The 22,623-nt window shown below is 31.1% G+C and overlaps 1 protein-coding gene across 3 annotated transcripts in view; it reads left to right on the top strand.

The window, feature by feature from the left end:
* Positions 1-318: 318 nt before the first annotated feature.
* Positions 319-22,623, top strand: part of LOC118199004 (heterogeneous nuclear ribonucleoprotein 87F-like) — a 42,975-nt gene continuing 20,670 nt past the window's right edge. For all 3 annotated transcript variants that reach the window (XR_004759881.2, XR_015041129.1, XM_035370781.2), the window contains exons 1-7: positions 319-479; positions 3,884-4,147; positions 13,875-14,085; positions 18,088-18,192; positions 20,597-20,653; positions 20,740-20,874; positions 22,097-22,207. Coding sequence is in view for 1 of the 3 variants with exons in the window: in XM_035370781.2 (XP_035226672.1) it covers positions 468-479; positions 3,884-4,147; positions 13,875-14,085; positions 18,088-18,192; positions 20,597-20,653; positions 20,740-20,874; positions 22,097-22,207 (895 nt within the window). In the remaining 2 variants the exon portion in view is untranslated. The remainder of the gene's footprint in view (positions 480-3,883; positions 4,148-13,874; positions 14,086-18,087; positions 18,193-20,596; positions 20,654-20,739; positions 20,875-22,096; positions 22,208-22,623) is intronic.

The raw sequence follows: 22,623 nt of genomic DNA on the forward strand, positions 1-22,623 counted from the left end.
AAAAAAAAAATTGCAACGACAGATTTCCTCGCACAAGTCACAGAGAGAAGTCGTAACATGGCCTCCCAGATTCCCGGTTTGAGTTAAACCTTCCCTCCTTCTATTCTAACCTCCTTGATTCTTCTTGCGTTTTTACCTAGATTGCTTATCAGAAGCCGAGTAAAAATTTTTTGACTCTCGAAAATATAATACGATCTTTGTCGTCGGTTGGTGTAGTTTTCAGGGCTGTGCTTCGTTTTTCTGATTTCGCCGTTAGAGGTCTCTGAAGATCGAAACGATAAACTTATTTCGTCTGAGATTTGAGTTTCTTCGAGTATATTGGCAACATTAAGACCGGCTGGGTAGAGATAGTTGGATTTGCATTTGTAGATCTTAAAAAGTTATTTAAGATTGGTAATTCTTTCCGTTCTGTGTATTCTGTGTTCCGTATTTGAAATCGATAAGTCGAGAAAAATAAATCCATTGAAATGGGAGCTGATGTAAGTATGCTTTTTGGTGTGTAATTATTTAAAATCTATACTTATGTTGTTTTGCGTTGCAAAATGGCGGCTTGTCATACGCGGCTTTGTTCTCTTAATGTGTGAACATATTTAGTATTGCTAGTTTTATCGTAATGTTAATTGACTTCTATATGTAAGATAATTTGTAATTATTAATGTATTTTTACCTTAAAGTGAAAAAATATCGAAACAAACAAAAAAAATATAGAAATGCTGTTCTTAAAGCTATCGTTTAATTACTGTTAGAATAAGTTGCTGAGAAAATTTCATTTTGAAGTTCTTTTGCAGTTAACATAAAATTTATAATAAAAGTGCTTGTTATGTACAGATTAATTTCTTTTCTTAGAAAACTTAATATGCAGTTTAATACATATTCTGTTCTCATATATTTACTAGTTGAATTCGGTAACTGGCAAAGAACTTTTTACGTCAGTGCCGAAGTGGCAGTATAGAAACGAGTCCCCCCCCCAATAAAGATAACAAGGTTAATTATTTTGGTAACTAATCACAAAAAGTGTCTGAATTTTATTGCCAGGGAGTGGGGATTAAAACCACTTATAGCAAGATTGTTATTCTGGAAAATCGAGCGGGTTTGAGGAATATTTGAATTGGTAAAAATTTTGTTTAACTGTAATAATCTGTGACTATTAAGCGAAAAGGCTTCAAAAATCTAAAATAAATAGGAAAAGTTTTGAAGAAAGAAACTGAATACAATAAGGAGAACGAAAATTATTCTTAAACTGTATTATGTAAATTACCCAGTTTATAATTCCAGCCTTTACTGTAATTTCTCCGTCTGTTTACTATGTATATCAATATTTAAACTATGGTTTTTGAATTGTAAGAGAATGAGTTTCTGGCCTCTGTTTTGCATGCTGCATTATTTCTGATAACTTGCGATTATTCATCTTTGCGCTATTGTTGTGGACATTTGAATTTATTACAACGATAGAATTACTGAGTCAGCTTAGATTGAAAGTAAATGATGTAGTCTTTTACCACTAGTCTACATTTTTTTAGTTTGAATTTGAGGCTCTACTAATATATACGCCCTAAGATCAGCAAATGTGGCAATATATGTTCTGTGCTAGTTTTTGCCATGATGGTTTTGGGGACGATGTTGTTTGTATGTCAACCCTTTTGGTTCGTCTCGTGCGTGTTTTGAAATGGCCTATGTTGCAATGATAGACGTGGTGGCAAGATTTTAGTCACGTTTTTTAGATTGTGTGGAAAGTAAATTTAGTATTAAAAGGTACAATGTTGGAGTTGTTAACAAGTCTTTTGTTCACGGGTGTGTTTGAGGTTCGAAGTCCATATTTGGAATTTCTGTGGGACTTTTAAAACGAAGTCTGAAATGCGGAGTTTTTGTGAAAACTCGGATGAAGAAGGGCTTGTGATAGTTGTGGGGATTTGCAGTCAAATGGTTGCTGGTAAAGTATGTGGCTGTCAGCAGAGATTACGATTTGGATTGTGGTTTTCGTGTAGTAAATTAACTTTAGAGGAATTTATAGTTTTATCGTTACTTTATTTAAGTTTTTATTGTTACTTTCGAAATTTTGAATCTCAGAAGGACATGTGATATAGGAAAACCATGGTACTTTTGTTCACGTTGTGTGACTGGCGAAATTTTATTATAGAATGTATTATGGTAAGTGCATTTTATTATGTAGAATGTTATGTTCATTGTTTTTTACTATGAATTTCTGTTGTTGTTGTTTTTGAATTGTTTGTAGTGTGCTATGCGTAGATTGTGCAATTTGTAGATTTTTCAAGTTTAAACAGGATGCTGTGTACATGGTATTCTTTGAAATTTATTGTTATGTTAATTTACTAAAGTGAGGTGTGTGCAGTTTGTAGATTCTTTCGCTGCCTAGATTGTGCAACTCTTAGATTTTTTTTTTTTTAAGTTAAAATATATTGCTGTGTTTGGATTCTTGCCAAATATTTTTGGTTAGCTTTTAAGTTTTTGCTATCTAAATTTTTTGTTTTTGTTTCGGATTTTTAGTTTAAATTGTGTGTGCGAAAACCGCGTTTTTGGAGACATTTTAGGCTTAAAGTTCGAAATGGAGACACAAATTTAGATAGTAATATGGCACCATGGAGTGGCGAGAAATTTGTTGCCAAGTAAGGCCATATATAGTAAGAGTAGTACCGAATTTGATTGTTCCTGTTTACCTACATCACCCCAAGTTCTTGTTGATTTTGTTAGCATAAGAACGTGCCTGTATGTTTTAAGTTTTGTTTTAATAAAGGTGAACAGTTGCTCACTCACTGTACAGCAGCTCATATACAAGCTGGTGGTATTCGAGCCTTGTGACATGGGACATTGCCCTGCTGGAAGATTCCATTTTAAGTTAGGAAGACAGGCACTGTTAAGTGTGCAATGATTCACAGTTATGTCCAGATAGTTACACAGCTTTCATGGTCTGTTCTACCACAACTAAAGGTCCCAAAGCTGCCTGTGAGAACGTCTCCCAAAGCATAAAGGATCAGTTCCGTTTAATGTCCTGGCCACCTAATCTCGCCGAACCTTAACCCGATACAACACATTTGGGATGCCATGGAGCTGCAGCTCTGAGCTTAAGCACCTCCATGTTGGAAAGTCTCAACTTTGCTTGACAGCGCTTAGATATACAGTACAACCTGTCTCCAGTAATTTACCAAGAACTTGTCACATTCATGGCAAGGCCTTGCAACTGTTTTGCAGGCCATATCCCGTGCAACACATCATTGATTAGGTGGTCATGATGCTTTGTCTCTTCGATATGTTCAACTATTTAAAATGTAAAATGATTAATGCTGCATAATAAATTTTATAAAGTTTATTCTCAATGTGACAAAATGAGACGTAAAAGAAAAATCAGTGTACAGCTAACTGTTAGTAAAACGTAAATAAAATGTCACTAATCTTCTTTCAGATATGACCAACTATTATAAGGGTAAAATATTTAATGCTACCTGATAAATTTCATAGAGTTGATTTTATTCTCAAATTTCTTTTATAATTATTTATTAAATTATGTTTAATAATGCTGCATTCTATCTATTTTGGATCTATTCTACCCTATTTATGGATCTGTTTTATTCTTAGGATGGTATCACAAAAGTGAAGTTCAGGCATAGCTAAAATCTTTATTATATAGATAGCATTTTCAGAACTATTCAAATGAAATTTAAAGTTATCACTAATTGAATTTATTCTGTTCCCATTTATTGATGGATCCTTAATTTTTTCCATTAATAGTCCTTAAAAGTACTTAATTTCCTTTTGTAGAAATGTGTATGAACTCTGAAAACATAAGTTAACACTGCCTTTCTGTTTTTACTGAAATTGCATTTTCTAAAAGTTATAAATCAAACACAAGTAATTCATAATTTTTCAGCGCAACAGTGAGCCCGAACAGTTTCGGAAACTTTTTATTGGTGGTCTGAATTACAAAACCACTGAAGAAACATTGAAAGGCCACTTTGAACAATGGGGAGAAATTGTTGACTGTGTAGTTATGAGGGATCCTAATACTAGAAGATCCAGAGGATTTGGTTTCATTACATACAAGAATGCTTATATGGTTGATGATGCACAAGCAGCTAGACCTCATAAAGTTGATGGTCGTGAAGTGGAACCCAAACGAGCTGTTCCAAGAGAAGTAAGCAGAACTAATATTTTTAAATATGCTAACATGGTTATAATGTGTAAAATTTAAATTTTTAACCGTTGGATTGTTTCCCACCATCTAATTATTAAATAGAAGCCAAACATTCTATATGTAATAATTTGTTACAGCATATTTTGTCTAACTTTCTATGTTTAAAAAGTAGGCTTTTATATTTTTTTGCTATAAAATTTTATGTATATAAATTTGTAAGCTTCATGAGTATTAGGAAGTGATGTATAGAATTCTGTTGTATCTGGATTGAAAGTTCCCCCCCCCCTCAGGGCTATTTGATATTAAGCTTATTCATTTAGATAAGTGTTTTTAATTTTTTTACCTTGTGTATTTACTTTAATATTAATAATGCCCAAAAAAGTTCTAATTTCTATAAGAAGCAAATTATTTTAGATTGGCGGAATGTGTTTTTTTCCATGGGCAAAATAATTATTTCTGAGAGATGTATAAAGTATTAGAAAAGTTCATAGATATGTGAAAGATAAGTCAATAATGAAAATAAAAGGGAATACACTGTTTTGCATAATAATAAAATATATAATGTTATGACATTTATCAGACTGATCCTTTTTTAAATGCACTTCAGTTCCTTGTATATTTTATTAAATCAAATAGAACTTCTAAGTACAGATAAAAAGTTCTTCCTTTGAAAGGAGTATCTATAAATGAAAGCTTAAAAATAATTCTTCATAGTAAGAAGAAATAAAAAGTATGTATGAAAAGTTAAGCATAACGTATAAAAATTAAATATAAACAAGAAAATTCTTGCAAAGCAAAAGAGGATAAAAATTACATAAGTATGGGGAAAGTGTTTAAATAGTCCTTATATAAAATCTTTGAAATAATTTAATTCAAATTAAAAATGATTTATTGAAGAGTCATTTAACTCTATAGTTGTCTTTATCACAAGTTAGAATTAATTTAGATATTTTTATTACTTTTTAAAATGGAGATTTTTTTTTGCTTGTATTATCAACGTACAAGTTTATTAAAATTTTGGTCTTCAAGAAAAACATGCATATAAATTTACTGAGGTAATATTCCATACTTTTTATACCAGTATAAAAATTTTTTATATAAAAGATGAATTTTCATTGCATTTTTAACTGCTCTTAAAACAGGAGGACCGTAAAATCCAATACTATCAGATCCCCATCAGTTTGGCAATTGAGATAATTCTTTCTTTCTCTGTTCATTCCAAGCATTGCTATTCTTACAACTAACCCTGGCAATTTAATCTAGCTGGCAGGTGCTGCACATCACCTGACTGACAGGTGTGTGAAATGTGGAGGAGGGGTTTGAGTAAATATTTCAAATATTCACTCATGAAGTCGGTTAGTATTCTGAAATTAATGGATGTAGACTAAATTTCTCTGATTTTTATTTTTTAGAGTATAAAAATCCAAAGATACAAAAGAAGAAACCAACTAAGAAAATGGTGAATGAGCCATTATCTCATACAGTTGTCTAGAATTTGCTATCAGTTACAAACTGAGATACATAAGATTTAAATGGATAATTTCTTTACTTCCATTGAATTATTATTCGTTCTTGCAAATAAAAACTTCTTCACTACAGGTACTGTTAGAGAACACGGTGTCTAAATGCCCAATTATATCCTCTAAAATAGGGGTGGGCATACTTTTGCAGGGAGCGAGCTACTTCTAATCTTTTCAAGGTCTGCGTCCACTCAGTGGCGTAGGTATAATGAGCTGAAAAAAAGGTCTATGATATTTATTATAACTTAATAAATTCAGAATGTATACTAACCTACCTAAAAGTACTTACTCTTTTAAAACCACATTTAAAGCAAAATGCAAGATAAAGTAATAATAGGCACAAATATAATAATTTCAAATGATGCATTTCTTATCAAACAATTTAAAATATATTTAAAAAATCATTTTCATCTAAAGCGAGTTCTCATGCTAAAGTTAGTAGAAGACGGTCTGCATGATGTCTACCAATCTCAGTATATAATTACTAACTGCTAATCTTAACTGCATTCTAAGTGGTCTGTGAGACAGGAATGATACCTTGTCTTACATTCATTGTTGAAAATGCAGATTCACTCAGGTATCTAGAGCCAAAGAAAGATGTTAAATGAAATGCAACTTTTTTTTTTTTTTAATATTAGTATACTTTACTTTCCCCATTGGAATCCAAAAGTTATTAAGTTCTGAAGTACATGCTTTTAAAATTATATTATTTTTAAAGAGAAAAACTTTTCTTCAAGAGATATTTATATTTTCAGTCATTTCTTCCACATCAACTTTGTCAAATTATTAGTTCGAATCTTGAAAACATCACACAAATTCGGAGTGAAGTTTTATTATTTCATAATGATATTTGTTTAATGTACTACCATTTTTAAACAACTCAGAAATATAAGTCCCTCAGCGGTAAAGTCACTGATCAGGGGTGGTGTGGTTTGAGGTACAAATCGTGCGAATAGGCTGGCTGCATGCGTGTTTTTGTGGTTTTCCCCATGTGTAACGTGTATAAGTGCCAGTTTCCTTAGTTGCCCATGAAGGCATCCCTCGCCGTAGGCAGATAGCCTAGTGTCCTTTGCCATAACCAAATAAACCAAACTGTCAGAGAGATTTTTTTAAAAAAATTTACTTCGTTCTTCATCAGCTGCAAAGATAGATATTAGCCTTAACTTGTTTTTGAAAGTGTTAACAAATTCAATCAATTCTAGTATTGTTTGATTTTTACCGTGCAATTCTAAGTTCAGTACATTAAGATGACTTTTTATATTAACAACAAGAGCTAAATCCATCAACCAAACGTCGTCAGTAAGTTCAACATATACTTTATCATTTGATTCCAAAAAAATCTTTTACTTCTTGTAGTAGGTCCTTGAATCTTTGTAAAAATATACTTCGACTCGGACAACAAACATCTGTATGACATGACAATTCTCGTAATCAGATTTGTTTTATTATAGTTCGACCTGAAGCATTCTTCTGATTCTCTTCCTCGAATTGATTTCACAATTTTCATGCAGATTCCCATAACATGACGTATATTTAGAATTTTACAACAAAGTGCCTGTTGGTGAATAATGCAGTGATAAGAAAGGAAATGTGGGAAGTCATCGTCTGTGATACACATAGCCAGAAAATCCCTTGACAGTGCCAATTATTAATGGGGGGCCCCCATTAGTTGTCATCGATACTTTATAAATTGGACTTCTTTTCGGTTGATCTTTTCATTATGGTAACTTGGCGTTTTTTTGGCGAAAATTTGGCGACTAACTCTCCTACAGCAACCCTCTATTTTTTTTTCCCTGCAGCCATTTTGTCTTCACGAAGTAAAGACATGTTTCTTTTCTTTTTATCTACTGAACACTTCTTCCAACAATCTACTAGCCGAATTACACTTATGCTAGAAATTTTATCTAACAAAACTGCTTAATCATGACAAATATTCACTGCAAAATTGGGAAAAAATGCACAATACCATACTCCTTACGCATTTTTCAAAATAACACATACACATAAACCATGTACACGCCGACTTATTTTTACTTAAAAAAACATCCCAGAATTGCACAAAAATGGCTCTTCACTATATCCATGTACACTGCTTTTTTCTCATAAATTAGAAAAATTTCACGAAAATACATGACAATTTTCTCAATCTTTAAACCCGGTAAAAAGAACATATGAAATTACCTGATCGCGAAAAAGTATTTACCCTTTCCAAATATGAGCATTTCCACATATAAAATAAATAAAATATCCAAAAACTTACCTCTAAATCATCTATTATATTATAAACGTCACCAACGAATTCATACCGCAACCATTACAAATACTTAGTGTCAGATATTTAAATTATTTCCATGCACGTTTACTTCAACTAAAACGTATTCCAAATTCCTACAAACATAAAATTTACAAAATAACTATCATTTAATTAAAATATAATTAAATTCAAAAACACTACTTAAAATATAAATGAGCACATACATTAAATTAATAAAAATTACCTTACAATCCTAATTACTTTAAACTAAATCATTGCTAATAACAATTTTCCCAATAATACCAAATTTCTTTACTTCCACCTTACATTTAGAACAATGCATAAAAATAATATCCTCAAATAATTAAAAATACTAACTTACCTAATCTTCTTCAGAATCTTGATTACGTGTCCGATAAACTTTTCTTATTTCTTCCGCTAAATAAAAAGCAAGCGTATGTGCGCCTGTTTCAGGATCTTTAAAATCATACTTATAGTTCACAGCAAGGTACCAGGTAAAATAAATAACTTAATAAAGCATCTTTATTTCTATCTTGTACAACCTTAAAAAAACATTTATTATTACCCTTTTCAATACCACTTAAATACCCATTTCGAATTCACTTTAGTTAGGGCCATGGGGTCCAAAAATTCACGAACACTGTTTCACACAACACAGAATAAAGCCAAATACAAAATTTCCAGATTTTTTCCCGATTTCCCCCCTTTTCCGATTAAAGAACCGTAATTCGTCCATTAATATCACATGACATATCCCATGATCTCTCATTTCCCTCACACAAAATAATGCGTAATCGGAACTGAGTACTGCTCACATTATTACCAAAAATCCAGGTAGTAACCTTTATCGCCTCCAAAATGTCGCCAAACTACCAGTTACCATATTGTAAAGATTAACCTTCTTTGTATTTTTTGAAGGCGCAGTAAACATCTCACTTCGTATTTCTTTTTCTTTCTTTAGAGATAATATTGAAAGACTCTTCTTTTACACTCATATGCTTAAAAATTATTCTTATAAAAATGCAAAGGTGAGAAGTATCAACCATGTCCGTAGATTCGTCAAACTGCAAGGAAAAGCAAACACAGTTAACATCTTCAGTCAGCATATCAGCCAGATCAAAATTCATTTCTGTACAGCACGTGACAGTTCTACACAATAGTTGTAAGTCTTTAATTGAGATAATTTCATTTTTGTTTTCGAATGGATGAAATAATGCACAGCTGCCTTTCAGAAATGCTGCTTTTTTTTTTTTTTTTTTTTTTTTTTTTTTTTTTTATTATCATTTCCCCATCTGCGAAATGTTTCTTTCGTTTTACTAACACATAACTCGCATGAAAAGATACTGCTGTTGCAGCCTAGATTATAATATTGGGTTTAATAAAATATTATTTTTGTGATTTAAATTCTTTTAACTTCTGTTTACGCAATTCACTTTTTAACGAAAAATCTGTATCAAAACTTCCATGCATGATTTTGAAATGCCTTTGACATTTCCCCCTTTTTTTCTTGGAAGTGCAACACTTGCATGACACATATAGCACACACATTTTGTATTTACCATTGTAAAGAAAAAACTGTTCTTCCCATTATGTATTAAAATTGTATGTTTTTCTTTTCCTAACCTGTGTACCCCTCTTTTAAAATATGATAAATCGCTATTTTTACTACAAAAACGCAAGACAGAATTGTCAAGTTGAATGCTTAACTTAAGCGACTGCTAGAACATGAAGTGTGTACATATTCAGAGCAGTGAACATACATGAACCTATGAATCTGTAACCGACTTATGTACTAAAGCATCATCATGCACTTCCAATGAAGGTACATGTGTCATGTACATATTCATCGAATCTTTTTCTCAAGTAAACGCAGTCACATCAATTGCTAAAAGCCGATTCTTCAGTCTAGCTGGCGTCAGTTTTCCATAAACATGTTTCTTTTAGTATGTGTGTTTTAGGTTTTAGTAAAGACGATCACTCCGAAATAGCTTAGTGGTTCACCAGTCGATCGCGATCGACCTAATGGCCTTCCCTGCTCTAAAACAATGTCAAAAATAGAGCGTGGCCCTTCAGATAGCAGTTTTGATTTTTTAAAAAAATGCAGCAGTTTGATGAAATGACAGTTGTGCTGTTTCAGTAATGTCAAATTTCGAAGACGCAAAAATTATATCAACCATAGGAAAGAGTTAAAAGAGGGCAAGAAACGGGTAAAGATACCAATGTGCATTTCATCTTGCAATAAATGTAAAAACGCAATTGACCAATTTGATAATCATAAGCAGTTTATGTTATTTAATTCAAAGAAAGAAAAAGGGTATTAGCCTTTATTTGTCAATGTGTTTGAAACAGCATTTGTTACTTTATGGAAGCTCAATCACTTAGTGATGATAGTCTGAGCCTACTTGATTTTTGAAGACAACATAATAGTTGCTTATTTAGGACTTTCTATTCCAAGAAAGCCATTTTGAAGAAAACTAGATGTTCAACATTTTAATGGAGATTTTTTAAAGCTTCAAAATGTAAACAAGTTGTGAAAAACCCATAAAATAGAGCCAGCTAAAAACTTACACAACAAAAGCAACGACTATCTGTAAAAAAATTATTAGCAGTGGATTATACCAGTGTTGGATTTTTAGGACAGGCTGTATTGATCAAACTAATAAAAATTTAGTAAGTTTTTGATTTTATATGTATACATAGACTTAGCGAAACATATTTAAGAATTTATAAAGTATTAATGTTTTCAATACTTGGTATGATTTAGTTTAAGCTACCTTAAATTTGACTTTAACAAAATTAGTCCTCCCCAAATGTAATTGCATTTTGAAATAGAATTATGCAGTGATATGTATCTGTACTCTCTCATGATCTGCCCACTGTCGTAAATAGCCTTGCCAGTTATTGGCGACTCATTTTTTTGCCAGCTTAAGATGCAAAAGACAATAGCCATTTTCAAGAATAGTAGCACACTAAGAATTACGTAAAACAACAATTAACAAAAAATAAAAATGCAAGAACTTCTTTAACTTTCATATCATGCCAAGCACTGAAAAAAATTAATATTTTTTATAAATTCTTAAATATGTGTTTCTCTAAATCTATGTATATATAAAATTTAAAAAAAAACTTAACAAATTTTTATCAGTTTGATCAATACAGCCGGTCCTAAAAATAAAACAGTGGTATAATCCACTGCTAATCATTCTTACTTAGGTGGAATGGGAGACAGAATTTAAAGTATAGTCCAACATTGCATTTTTTACAGATAGTTGTACCTTTTGCTGCTTAAGTTTTTAGCTGGCATCTTCTTTGTCTGTTTTTTATGGGTTTTTGAGAATAACATGTTCATTTTGAAACTTAAGAAAATCTTCATTAACCTGTTGAACATCAGTTTCCAAGATGGTTTTCTTGGAATATAAATTTCAAAATTGGGAACTGTTATGTATCTTTGAAAGTCAAGTAGTCTCAGACTATCATCACTAAATAACATTGAGTTTCCATGAAGCAACAAGTGCTAAACACATTGGCAAATAAAGGCCAATACCCCTTCTTTCCGTAAACTGAAGTAACATAAGCTGCTGCACGATTATCAAATAGGTCAACTCCGTTTTTATATTTATTGTAGAATGCAATGCACTTTGGTATCTTTATCTGTTTTCTGTAACCTTTTACTCTTTGAAAGAAGAGCCACGGTTGATGCACTTTTTGTTTCTTCGAAATTGGACATGCTAAAACAGCATGACTGTCATTTCATTGAACTGCTGCAACTTTGTTTTCTTAATCAAAACTGCTATCTGAAGAGCCGCTTTGTGTTTTTGACATTGTATTAGAGTGTGAGCATTTGGACATTCTTTGTTCTTCAACACTATCTGCAGCAAAGTTTTTATTTGCAAGAATGCATAATAATTCATTGGAAGTAAAGAAATTTTCCATATAAAACTCAGGGTGTGTAATTATTGATAGCAAATTCTGGACAACTGTTTAAAGATAATGGCTCATTCATGATTTTATTAGTTGGTGTCTTTTGATATTTATTCTTCGAAATTCAAGCATGCAAAAATGAGAGAATTGTAGTCTACTTCGTCGAATTTCAGAATGCAAACTAACTGCATGAATCAATGTTTGAAACATTTACTCAACCCCTTCCCCAAACATTTCGCACATCTATGTGTCAAGTGATGCGCACCTGCCAGCTAGACTAAAGTAGAATGAACCTGGGTTAGTTGTAAAATAGCAATGTTTGGAACTTAACGGAGAAAGAAAGAGTTATCTCCATTACCAATTGATGGGGATTTGGTAGTAGGGAATTTTACTGTTGTCCTATTTTTGGGACAGTTAAAAGTGCAAGGGAAATTTATCTTTTAGATAAAATTTTTTTGATAATGTTTCTTACTGGTATATGTAAGTTTTTCTGGAGATCAAAATTTTAATAATTGTACGTTTTGAAAACATAAGCAAAATAAACCTGCAGAAAGTCCCCATTTTAAAAAATCAATAAAAACGTCCTAAATTAATTCTAACTTGTTATAAAGATAAATGGTACTATTTCATTTTGAGGACCGTAAAAAAAAATGCAGTGAAAATGTATGCACAAAAGCGTCAAATCTAGCGTGTGCGCTGATTTCAGATTGCGTAGCTTTATATAGTTCTATATTTCTTAAAACGCCATTGAAATACTAGTTTAAATTTTAATTCCTTTTTTGATATTTAATAGATTTAACACTTTGGAAATTGGCCATAATGAAAAGTGTGCAGTAGAATTTTTGGGTAAAGTGCAGAATCACCCACTGCTTGACACGTTTTTAAGAATTGCACATACTCGGTATCCATGTGCACATCGACCTATTTCCGCTTTTAAAAAAAAAAATCAGAATTTCACAAAAATGGCACTGTGCACACCCTTGACTTTATCTATGTACACATCAACCTATTTTCACTTAAAAAGTAAATTAAAATTGACAAAAATCCAATTGATTTTACCCTTGTAAGAAGCGGCTAACGAATAAGCGGGAGATTCTGCACTTTACCGAGAATGTTTTCAAAGAAAAAGCATCATTCATTATAGAAAATTATGTTTGAACAACCAACAAGACAAAATTATGCTTTAGCAATAACTCAGTAGCGAAATAGCGATGCAAGCATCCATTCAGTTATGTTTAGCAATTTTTATAGAAATTATAATAATGATCTGAAATAGTTATTTACTCTTATGCTGCTATTCAGTTATGTTTAGCCTTTTTATATAAATTATAATAATAAAGTATGATATGAAATTAACCTTTCATCTGAGTTAATACATCTTAGTTATTTACTATTATACTTCCTTTCTTGCATTAGAGTTAACGCAATTATTTTTGGCAGCTCTGGCATCAACAATAGTTTGGCGATTTTTTATGGCCCTCAAAACCGAATAGTACCAGATAAATATATAGTTAAATTATTTCAAAGATTTTATACAAAGGCCATTTATGTATGATATCCTATTTTTAGGACGATGAGGAAACATGGGTCAATGAGACGTTTCTAGTTCTTTTCTCTTGTTGTGTGTTTTAGTGACAAAGTGTACTGGCCAATGAATTCTTTTCAGGGTTGGGCAAATAATAAGTAAATTACATTTTTATGTGTAATAATTTGATTTCAGACTGTCTACCATGCGAATGTGGCAATGAACAAAACATCAAATAAATCCCATTTCTAAGAATTACCATCATGACAATGTTGCTTTTTAGAGCAGCATAAAATAAAGGTCATTTAAAAATTATGACTTAATTGAATATTTTTCAAATTTTTGTTTTCTAAAAAGAAGTTGGTTTAAATCTGTTTTATTTAAGGTCCATTTTATGTAATTTTGCAGTTATGTAACAGTTCAATTGCAGGATGTCTAAAATGTTCTTAAAGTAACATAGTCCTTTTTTTTTTTATTATTTGGTAGGATTCTGGAAAACCAGAAGCACAAGTAACTGTAAAGAAGTTATTTGTGGGTGCTTTAAAGGACGATATTGAAGAAGAAGATTTAAAAAACTATTTTGGAGAATATGGCAATATAACAAATGTTAATGTTGTAGTGGATAAAGCTACAGGAAAGAAAAGAGGTTTCGCATTTGTGGAATTTGATGATTACGATCCCGTTGACAAAATAGTGTGTAAGTTCAGAGCCTTCTATTATTAATAAGTTTTCATTAAAAATGAAAAGGAAATTTATCTTTGTGTAATTCAGTTAATCATCAGGTAATGTTGCTTTTAGGGGAAGATTTTGGTATCTAGATTTTAAAAGTATATAACTTAAAAGAAAATGTTAACCAAGCTGTTACCATTTAGAACAGCGCAAAATATTAAACATGGTTACTGCTTACTAGAGCACATTTTAATATTTGACTAAATAAGTGTTGCATATTAAATATACATGCATGTGTAAATATTCTGTTAGAGAAAGTTGTAATAATTTAGGCAATTTTATAGCTACAAAGTGCTGTAATGTGCTCCCATTATAGTGTAGAAAATTGATTTATATTTTACAGTTGCACTATCTGAATGGGGATCGGGAATAATGTACAATCAAGTTGCCAGCTATTCAGAATGATCCAGATTGTAGCAACCATGGCATACTATTATTTAGTATTAAAAAGACAATGGGGCCATTTTCCTATGCATTCTTTTTGTTGTATTTGAAGTCTTGATGGTTTTATAGCAAAGTAATTTTTCTTAAACTTTATTGTGTTTTAAAATATACCTGTGAGATTTCCATGCAGTGGAAGAAATTTTAGTAAAATGCATTTAAGAATAAAGTATTTTATGACAAAATTGCTAGATTTAACAGTTGTTTAGAATCTAAAGTAGGTGATTGACTTTGGGATAAATATCCAACAAAAATTCAAAATATACATATAATATGCATATGGAATAATATGTAGCTTGCAGTCAGTTTCGAAATTTTTTTTCAGTCCATCTAATCTGAACACTGTGATGTGCTGCATTATACAAAAGTAAGATGGCTTAGTGGAGAATGTGTGATTAGACGGGATTGTCATTCTTCCTTGAAAAATTGGTATGAAATGTTGAAAGATACAGCATGGTTTTTGGATTTAGCATTATTCACTGATCTTTGACATATGAATAACTTGATTGTCGTGGACTAACATTATTCACCAATCTTTGACATATGAACAATTTAATTGTCATGAACGTTATTCGCTGATGAGCTTTGCATATGAACGACTTAATTATCAAGATGCAAGGGAAAAAATTATTTATCGACAATATCTAATTCCATTGCAAAGGTTTTAAATTAAAATTTGATCTGTTTGCTGAGCAGCTAGCTAAGAATGACTTATCTTATTTCCCGAAGTTAAATTCAGTACCTTCGGTAAATAAAGACAAGCTTAAAAACTGTGAAGATGGCCTGAGAAAACTGCATTTTAAGTTTGAATACAAATTTCAAGATTTCAGTGGCATCCAAATAGAATTGGATATTTTCACCATGCATTTCAATGTAAATTGTGAAGCAGTGTAACATGCTTTGTAGCCTGAATTAATTGAGTTACAATCTCAAAATTATCTCAAGTAGTTATTTCTCTGTGTTTAAAATTAGAGTTTTACAAATCGTTATCAAAAGCAAGTGTCCTAAATTTGTCTCATGCCAGAAAATTAAGGCTATGTTTGCTTTATTTTGTGTACGTGAATGAGTTTTCTAATATGAACCTTAAAAAGAATTCTTTTATAAATAGACTGATGAACGTTTAGCATCACAATTATGCACTTAAGGAACTTCTAAAAATGCAGTAGCTGTTTCTTTCATTAGATTAAAAATTGAATTGTAGTATAGTATACATGCTCTTTTAAAGTTTAATAATAAATTATTGGGCTAGCATTTAAGTGATTGTGGATTTTGTCAGTAAATGTGTAGTGTTCCCCCCCTTTATCTATTAACTAAGCGTGGAGGAACCTAGTGAACTACTAAGCGAATAATCGCTTAAGTTCGAAAATAGAAACATAAATTCATGAAGGGTTAATTACCTTTTATTGCTCAAAATAAATATACAGTCATCTTCTTTCTCAGGATGTACAGCAAAGCCTCCACTTGGGCTTAAACTCAAAAGTGTAAGAAATAAGAACTCAACTAATAATTAACTAAAGCTCAACAGATCTAAACTAGTTGCCCCCTAAATATTGAATTATCTAGCAAAGCTGTCAAGGGCACATAATAGGGCTGAGTGTATTATCAGCTTAGAGAGGCATAGTTAAAAGGCAAACACACGCTATTCAGAAATTCTGATTCTCTCTCCTGAAGTCAGTGAAATTTCGACTAAAATACCACTCCTTCTCATTTGCATTAAGCACGATTCTAAAAACTCATTCTGGTAAGGAATTGTAAACTGTAATTAGGAGAGATGAGAAAGGAGCTTTAACTTACAAATGGTTTTAGTTCATTCTTTGGCCAACATATTCAAAGCACCTAACCTGTATTTTCTTATTGTTTGGACTTCCTTTAATTAGTAAAAGATATTGTATCGATTAGTTATTTAGTGTTGTTTTTATCCCACTCTAAGGAACAAAGAGTATATATATGTATTTCGGACATTTTATTGCAGTATTTCTCAAAAGGCAGGAATGCATACAAGAGGTTATGCACCATGTATGAGAATGAAGCCTTAAAAGAAAAGTGGTGGCAAAATTGGTTAGCTAGGTTTCATTCTGGTGATTTTTTTTATGTAAAAGGACAATGTTATAGTTATCCAGTTAAAGTTGACGAGAGCCACATAAGGCCATTATCGAATTCAGATTGTCGTAGTATAATGTGTGAAAGTGCAGAGAAGTTCAGTGTATCACATGCATTTAAAAAATTAAATGGCTAGGCTGTGTTAAGAAACTTGATTTATGGGCCCCTCATCAGCTTAAGGAAATTCGTCTGATGCAATGTGTTGGCATCGGCAGTTCAAGTAAAGTCCATAGTTTACAGCAACGTTAATTGGGAAAGATTGCGGTTGAAGCAGGATAAAACAGTCCAGATAAGACCATCAAAAAATTCATCTCTCAGTTGGTAGGATTATAAAGGAATTCTATACTTTGAGCTTTTACCAAGAAACAACTGCGTTCAACAGCTTTCCAAACTGAACGATGTAGTAAAATTTTTGAATTTTCCTTTTTATTTAAAGTCCACAATCACTTCAAGTCATATACTTGCCAAGTCAATATACTAATATATAATGTATGAAATTTTCTTTTGTTTTATTGCTCCACTGTCAAAAAAGTTAGTCCATCATTAGACGAGAACAAATACCTTTGTACTTAGCAAAACCTTTTAATGAAATGCAGTAATGAGACGAGTTGAATGCCGGCTGTTAATTTGACAGAGAGGAGTCGATTCCTCCAAAATTTTATGGGAACAGTTGGTGCAACTAGGTGCGATCTCCACCAACATTTGTTTTTAAGGGTACCTAACTTATAACTCAAAAGATCAGATAAATGTGCAATTTCAATCGTTTACAATGTACATTGTCATGCAATGTGAATTTTTACGTTCTGTACTGCTATTCATAGTGCCGCATTTCTGAAAGAACTTTTACCTTAACTGGAAAACTCCACAGTTTGATGAAAATTCCTTACAAGGACAAAAAGAAAAATATACATATATTCACAAACTCCTCAGATACAAACAAGCATAAATTGAAAAATGACCATTAAATTTGGTCATTTACCATTATCGTGTGGTGGTATTTCCCAGTTTAAATTTAAAATCCTGAAATCTGCACTTGTGTTTTGAATATAACGTCAGCTCAAATTATTTTTAATAAAAGTATCTTTTAAATTTATAAAATATATGCTCATAAATTTATATTTTGTAAGATTATGATTAGTTTCTGGAAACATGGCACGAGCGTGTAGGCTCTTAAAATAAATCACCATATTTTATGAATTTTTTTATCCTGAGTGAGGTTGCCGTATTCTGTATATGTATCAAATAACATTTTTATACATTATTTAACATGCATTTCATTGTCCACCCATTTTAATTTGATATGCATTTGTGTTATTTGTGTGTGTAATTTGCACCAGAAAATTACTTTTTTAATATAAATAGTATTTAGCTTTGTATGTTGTCACAGATACTTTGTATATTAATTTATTTTCTATTTAATTATTATTAGTAAAAAAACATATGATAAAAGGGAGACGGGCTGAAGTTAAAAAGGCTCTTTCAAGACAAGAAATGGATCATATTAAAAGAACAAAAGAAATGAAATCTTATGGTGGTATGACCTAGTTCTTTGTATGTGTAAATTTAACATAACAAATTAATGATGTTAAATGGTAATAAATGGAATGTGGTGTAAATTTTGTTATGTACGTCTTTGTTTTAATATATATCGTTTTTTCAATATCTATAAAGAATTAAGCATTTTATATGCATGTTTAAACTATTTAAATGTATTAAAGGATAGTTGATAAATTTAAACTTCTTGAAATCAAGAAAATGCTTTATGTTGATTTCATTTAGAAGCATTTTGAAAAATTTAGAAACAACTTGTTTTTTATACTGTCAGATTGTTTGCGAAATTTCCCCTTGTAGGTAAAACAATATCTTTCCCAAGTGTTTAATAAATGTACCGGATGTACATTTCATTTATCCAATTTATTCATTCATTATACAGCTTTGTATAAATAAACAATCAGTGAGATCCTAATTATGATCAGTTGCTGGGGCATATTTGGCTATATAGTGACCGCCAGTAGTCGACCAATTTGGGAAACACGTATGATGATGAATCTTTTTCTGACACTAATGGACAATGGGGATATTTTGAAAGAATTGGTAAATGTTAGTTAAGGCTAAAAATTAGAAAAACTAGATTAATTTGTTCCAGAGTTAGGACTTTATAGAACTAGTTACCCAGTCCCATAAAAGCGTGTTAGCAATTGTGAAAGGTTAAGATATCAAAAATGCCTCATGCTTTTATTATATATATTATAAATTTGTAGGTGAATTTTGTAAGTAGAATTATTTAATCTTTTGTGTCTATTAAAACTGTATAATAAATTATTTTTCTCTTTTCAGCTTTTAATAGTTGAGTTTTAACCCCTTTGCGGTCGTATGTCCACTCTTAGCCACCAAAGCCTTTTTACTGTTCCGAGCGTATGTCTGCTCTCAGCCACCACAGAAAGGAACTATACGAATTGTATACTGTATGCATTCATGTATCAGTTTACACTTTTCCTATACAAACCTCAATGCCTAAAGAAACCTATTCACTAACTAATACAATGCGCCATTGATTGGAGATAACGTAATCTTATCAACAGTGGCAGGTCAGTCGTCTTTTGAACGTAATGAAATCGACAACGTTTGACGATACCTTGTAGAATTCCAAAGAATATTTTATAAATTGTATTTGACAGTAATTAGACATTCTCTCTTCTTAAAATATTCCAAATTCCCCAAAAAGGCAAAAAGAAAGTTACCACAAGAAGTGTTAGGTGAAACTGACAATAGCGATGAGTTTTTTTAGGTGGAACTGACAATAGCGATGAGTTTTTTTTATTTTCGCCTCTTGAATACTGATTCTGATAGAGAAAGTGATAACGATTGCAGTGACTCTGATAGTGACATAGTTCCCATGAAGCGACAAGTAAGGCGGTTAACAATATCCAGCGACAGTGAAATAGAAGAAAATGAGAATAGTTAATATAAACGAATTTACTACTTGGAGAGACGTTATGTACACAGATCAGCCACAATCAAAAACTAATTTTTAAGCGGGATTGAAGAAAAATCTCATGAAGGAGAATTATAAAACATAATTTTTATACAAAAACATATCACTAGATGAGTGTATTGAATAAAGATATATCTAAAGTTCACAAAAAATTACTAAATCTTGTTTATCCATCGTAAACTTGCGTGTTATGTATCCCTGCTCTATCAATGGAAATTAATTCCGACCAGTATGATACCCATCTCCAAATTTAATCCAACCGCAAAGGGTTAAGCTTATTTTAAAAAAAGAAACTTTTTTTTACTTATTTTTGAAAATATTCCATGCAAGTCAATATTAGGCATAAAAAGTAAATGCGTAAAAAGAGTATGAACTGAAATTAAAGCATTTAAAAAATTTTAATTGCATTTATCACATGTTTGTAGTGAAATAATGATTTTTGTTATATGCTATAATTGTTAGCTTTTAAATTGTGTTACAAAAAATTAATTTCTTATATCTTATTCTGCATATCGAATGCATTTTTTATTTCCTGTTCTATGTATTGAACCAGAAGTGCACTTTCAAATTGCTTCAGTTCAGAAGTGAAATTTCATAGTGGTTATGGATATTAATAGAAGTTTTATTTGTGAGAGCATTAATGGTGAATATTAGAAACTGCACCAGGAATTGTTTGGTTTTCATGAGATCTTTTTTAAAAATTTCTTGAGGACCCGAATGTAAAAAGTAGTGTATAGTGCTAGTGAACTACAAAAACAATGTCATGTTTTCTTTCATTTTCATTAGTTGTTAATCTTGCTTAAGATGTTTGGTATAATGAACAAATTTTTTGTGGTATTCATTAAAAATTAAGAGATGTTATTTTTTAATGTTAAAATTTGTTATTAGTGCAGCTCGGATCCTTTTGACTGTAATTGAAAATGATTGCATGTATTATTCACAGGCGGTGGCAGAGGTGATTGGAAATCTGGTGGTAGTGGATATGGTGGTAGTTCATCAGGTATGTGCGTTTAAATGTTTAAAATTTAATTTCAAATTTTATGAATGTGGCATTCCCTCTTATACATTTTATGAAAAATTTTTTAGGAGGTTACAAAGGAGGTTATGGTGGCAGTAGTGGTGGAGGAGGATATGGTGGTAGCAGTTACAACAATGGACCCAGTGCTTGGAGTGATGGTATGGGATATGCAAATGACTATTCAACTTCTGATTACATGTCTGGTGAGTTTTAAGTAGCATTTATGAGGTGTTTTTGAGGTAGCCCAGATATTGGTTTCTGGTAACTTTTTTTTTTTACTTCAGATTTAGAGTTAATGGCTTCTGTAAGATAAGATTATTATTGCACTAGGTAAAGGTATAAAATACATCAGTGTATAATTATGTTGGTAATATATATGCTATACAGTAACAAGTTAAAAAACTTGTTACTTCGTATCATATATATTCCATTTAAAGTAAAGAGACAAAATTATTTGTATATACATAATGTCTTTATATTTTGTTCCCAGTTTCTGTGATTAGTTTTAGTATAACTTGAGAAAAATTACTATTTTTCAATTTAGCCTCCACTTGTGATAAATTTGTATGAATAATATATTTATTATATACATATTAAAGTATATGCTTCTGAAACCATAATGCTTTTGATGTGTTTACAGAGGTATGCACATAGTTATGAGCCTAAATAAAAAATTCATATTTTTAATTAACAATGTAAATAAAGTATCTATGTGTATGTCAAGATCACTTATCCTTCTTTATGCTTCTTATCTATGTATTTAATTGGTTTAAGAACTTATAACTTTTTTGAACTAAAACTTAAAACTGTTTTTGAAAGGCTCACAAGTGAATGCAGACTTTGATGCAGTGTTAAAAAATTTGCTAAAACAGGTATGTTGTATAAATTCTGAGGTTGTGTGAAGGATGTTAATTTATTACGAGATGTTGGCAGGATTGAGAAAATATATTTATTGGGTATTTTAATATTGCTGAAAAGAAAATTGAGAAGCATTTTCAGAACTATATTTCTGTTTTTCTTTTATCCTTCTTCGGCATTTGATGTTTCATGCAAATAGTAGCCATTGAAAATATCTAGTTATTTTATTTTTAGTTAATTCTGCTTTGGCGATTGGTAATAGAAATTAGTGTAATATCACAAGTAATAAGATTTTTTGGCAGGTGAGTTCTTGGCAGTACTGTGGAATGCTGTTGTTTTTCCCTCTTTTCTCTCAGAAGAGGTATTCATGATAGAAAACTATGTATTGCTAGAGAGAATGAAATGAAATGAAAATATATAATATTTACAAAAAAAATTAGTTGATATTTTGTGTTTAAATTTCTCTGTTTTAATAACATTTTTGTATGTAGTGAACATTTTATAATTTTTTATATCTTAATTTATATTGTTTTAGAATTTATTATAGACTTCCATGTTTGATTTTAGGTTCTTCTGCCAGTGGAGGTTGGGGTACTGATTTTGGATCAAGTTATTCGTCCGGTGGGCCAATACGAAGTTCAAGCGGATATTCTAGCAGAAGTTCCGGACCGTATGGGGGTAATGCTACTAATGTTTGAAAATTGAAAAGCCCTTTGATTGTTGGCCCTGTCATTAAAATGTTTTTAGCCAAATTGTTGAATATTAAATATATTTTGACTAACTACTAAAACTATATTTTGAAAAACTGTTATATTTGACTACAAAAAATTCGTAAAAACTACCAACTTGCACCTGATAAGTAACTTTTAATATGTAAGTACACAAAAAGCTATGCAGATGAAGAGGGTTAACTGAAAATCCACTGTTAAAATTTTCTATAATATAAATGTTTTATACATGCAAGACAAGAGTAACTACATCCTTAATCATACGTTTAGACCCCTCCCCTTTGGACTTGAATGAAGTCTAATTCATAAAAAATCTATTAAATTATGTGTATGTGTAAAACAATTATATTGTAGAAAATTTTAATA

Source organism: Stegodyphus dumicola, chromosome 5 (genome assembly GCF_044657685.1).
Source record: "Stegodyphus dumicola isolate Sdum_Otavi_A_Nest chromosome 5, ASM4465768v1".
Taxonomy (NCBI): Eukaryota; Metazoa; Arthropoda; class Arachnida; order Araneae; family Eresidae; genus Stegodyphus; species Stegodyphus dumicola.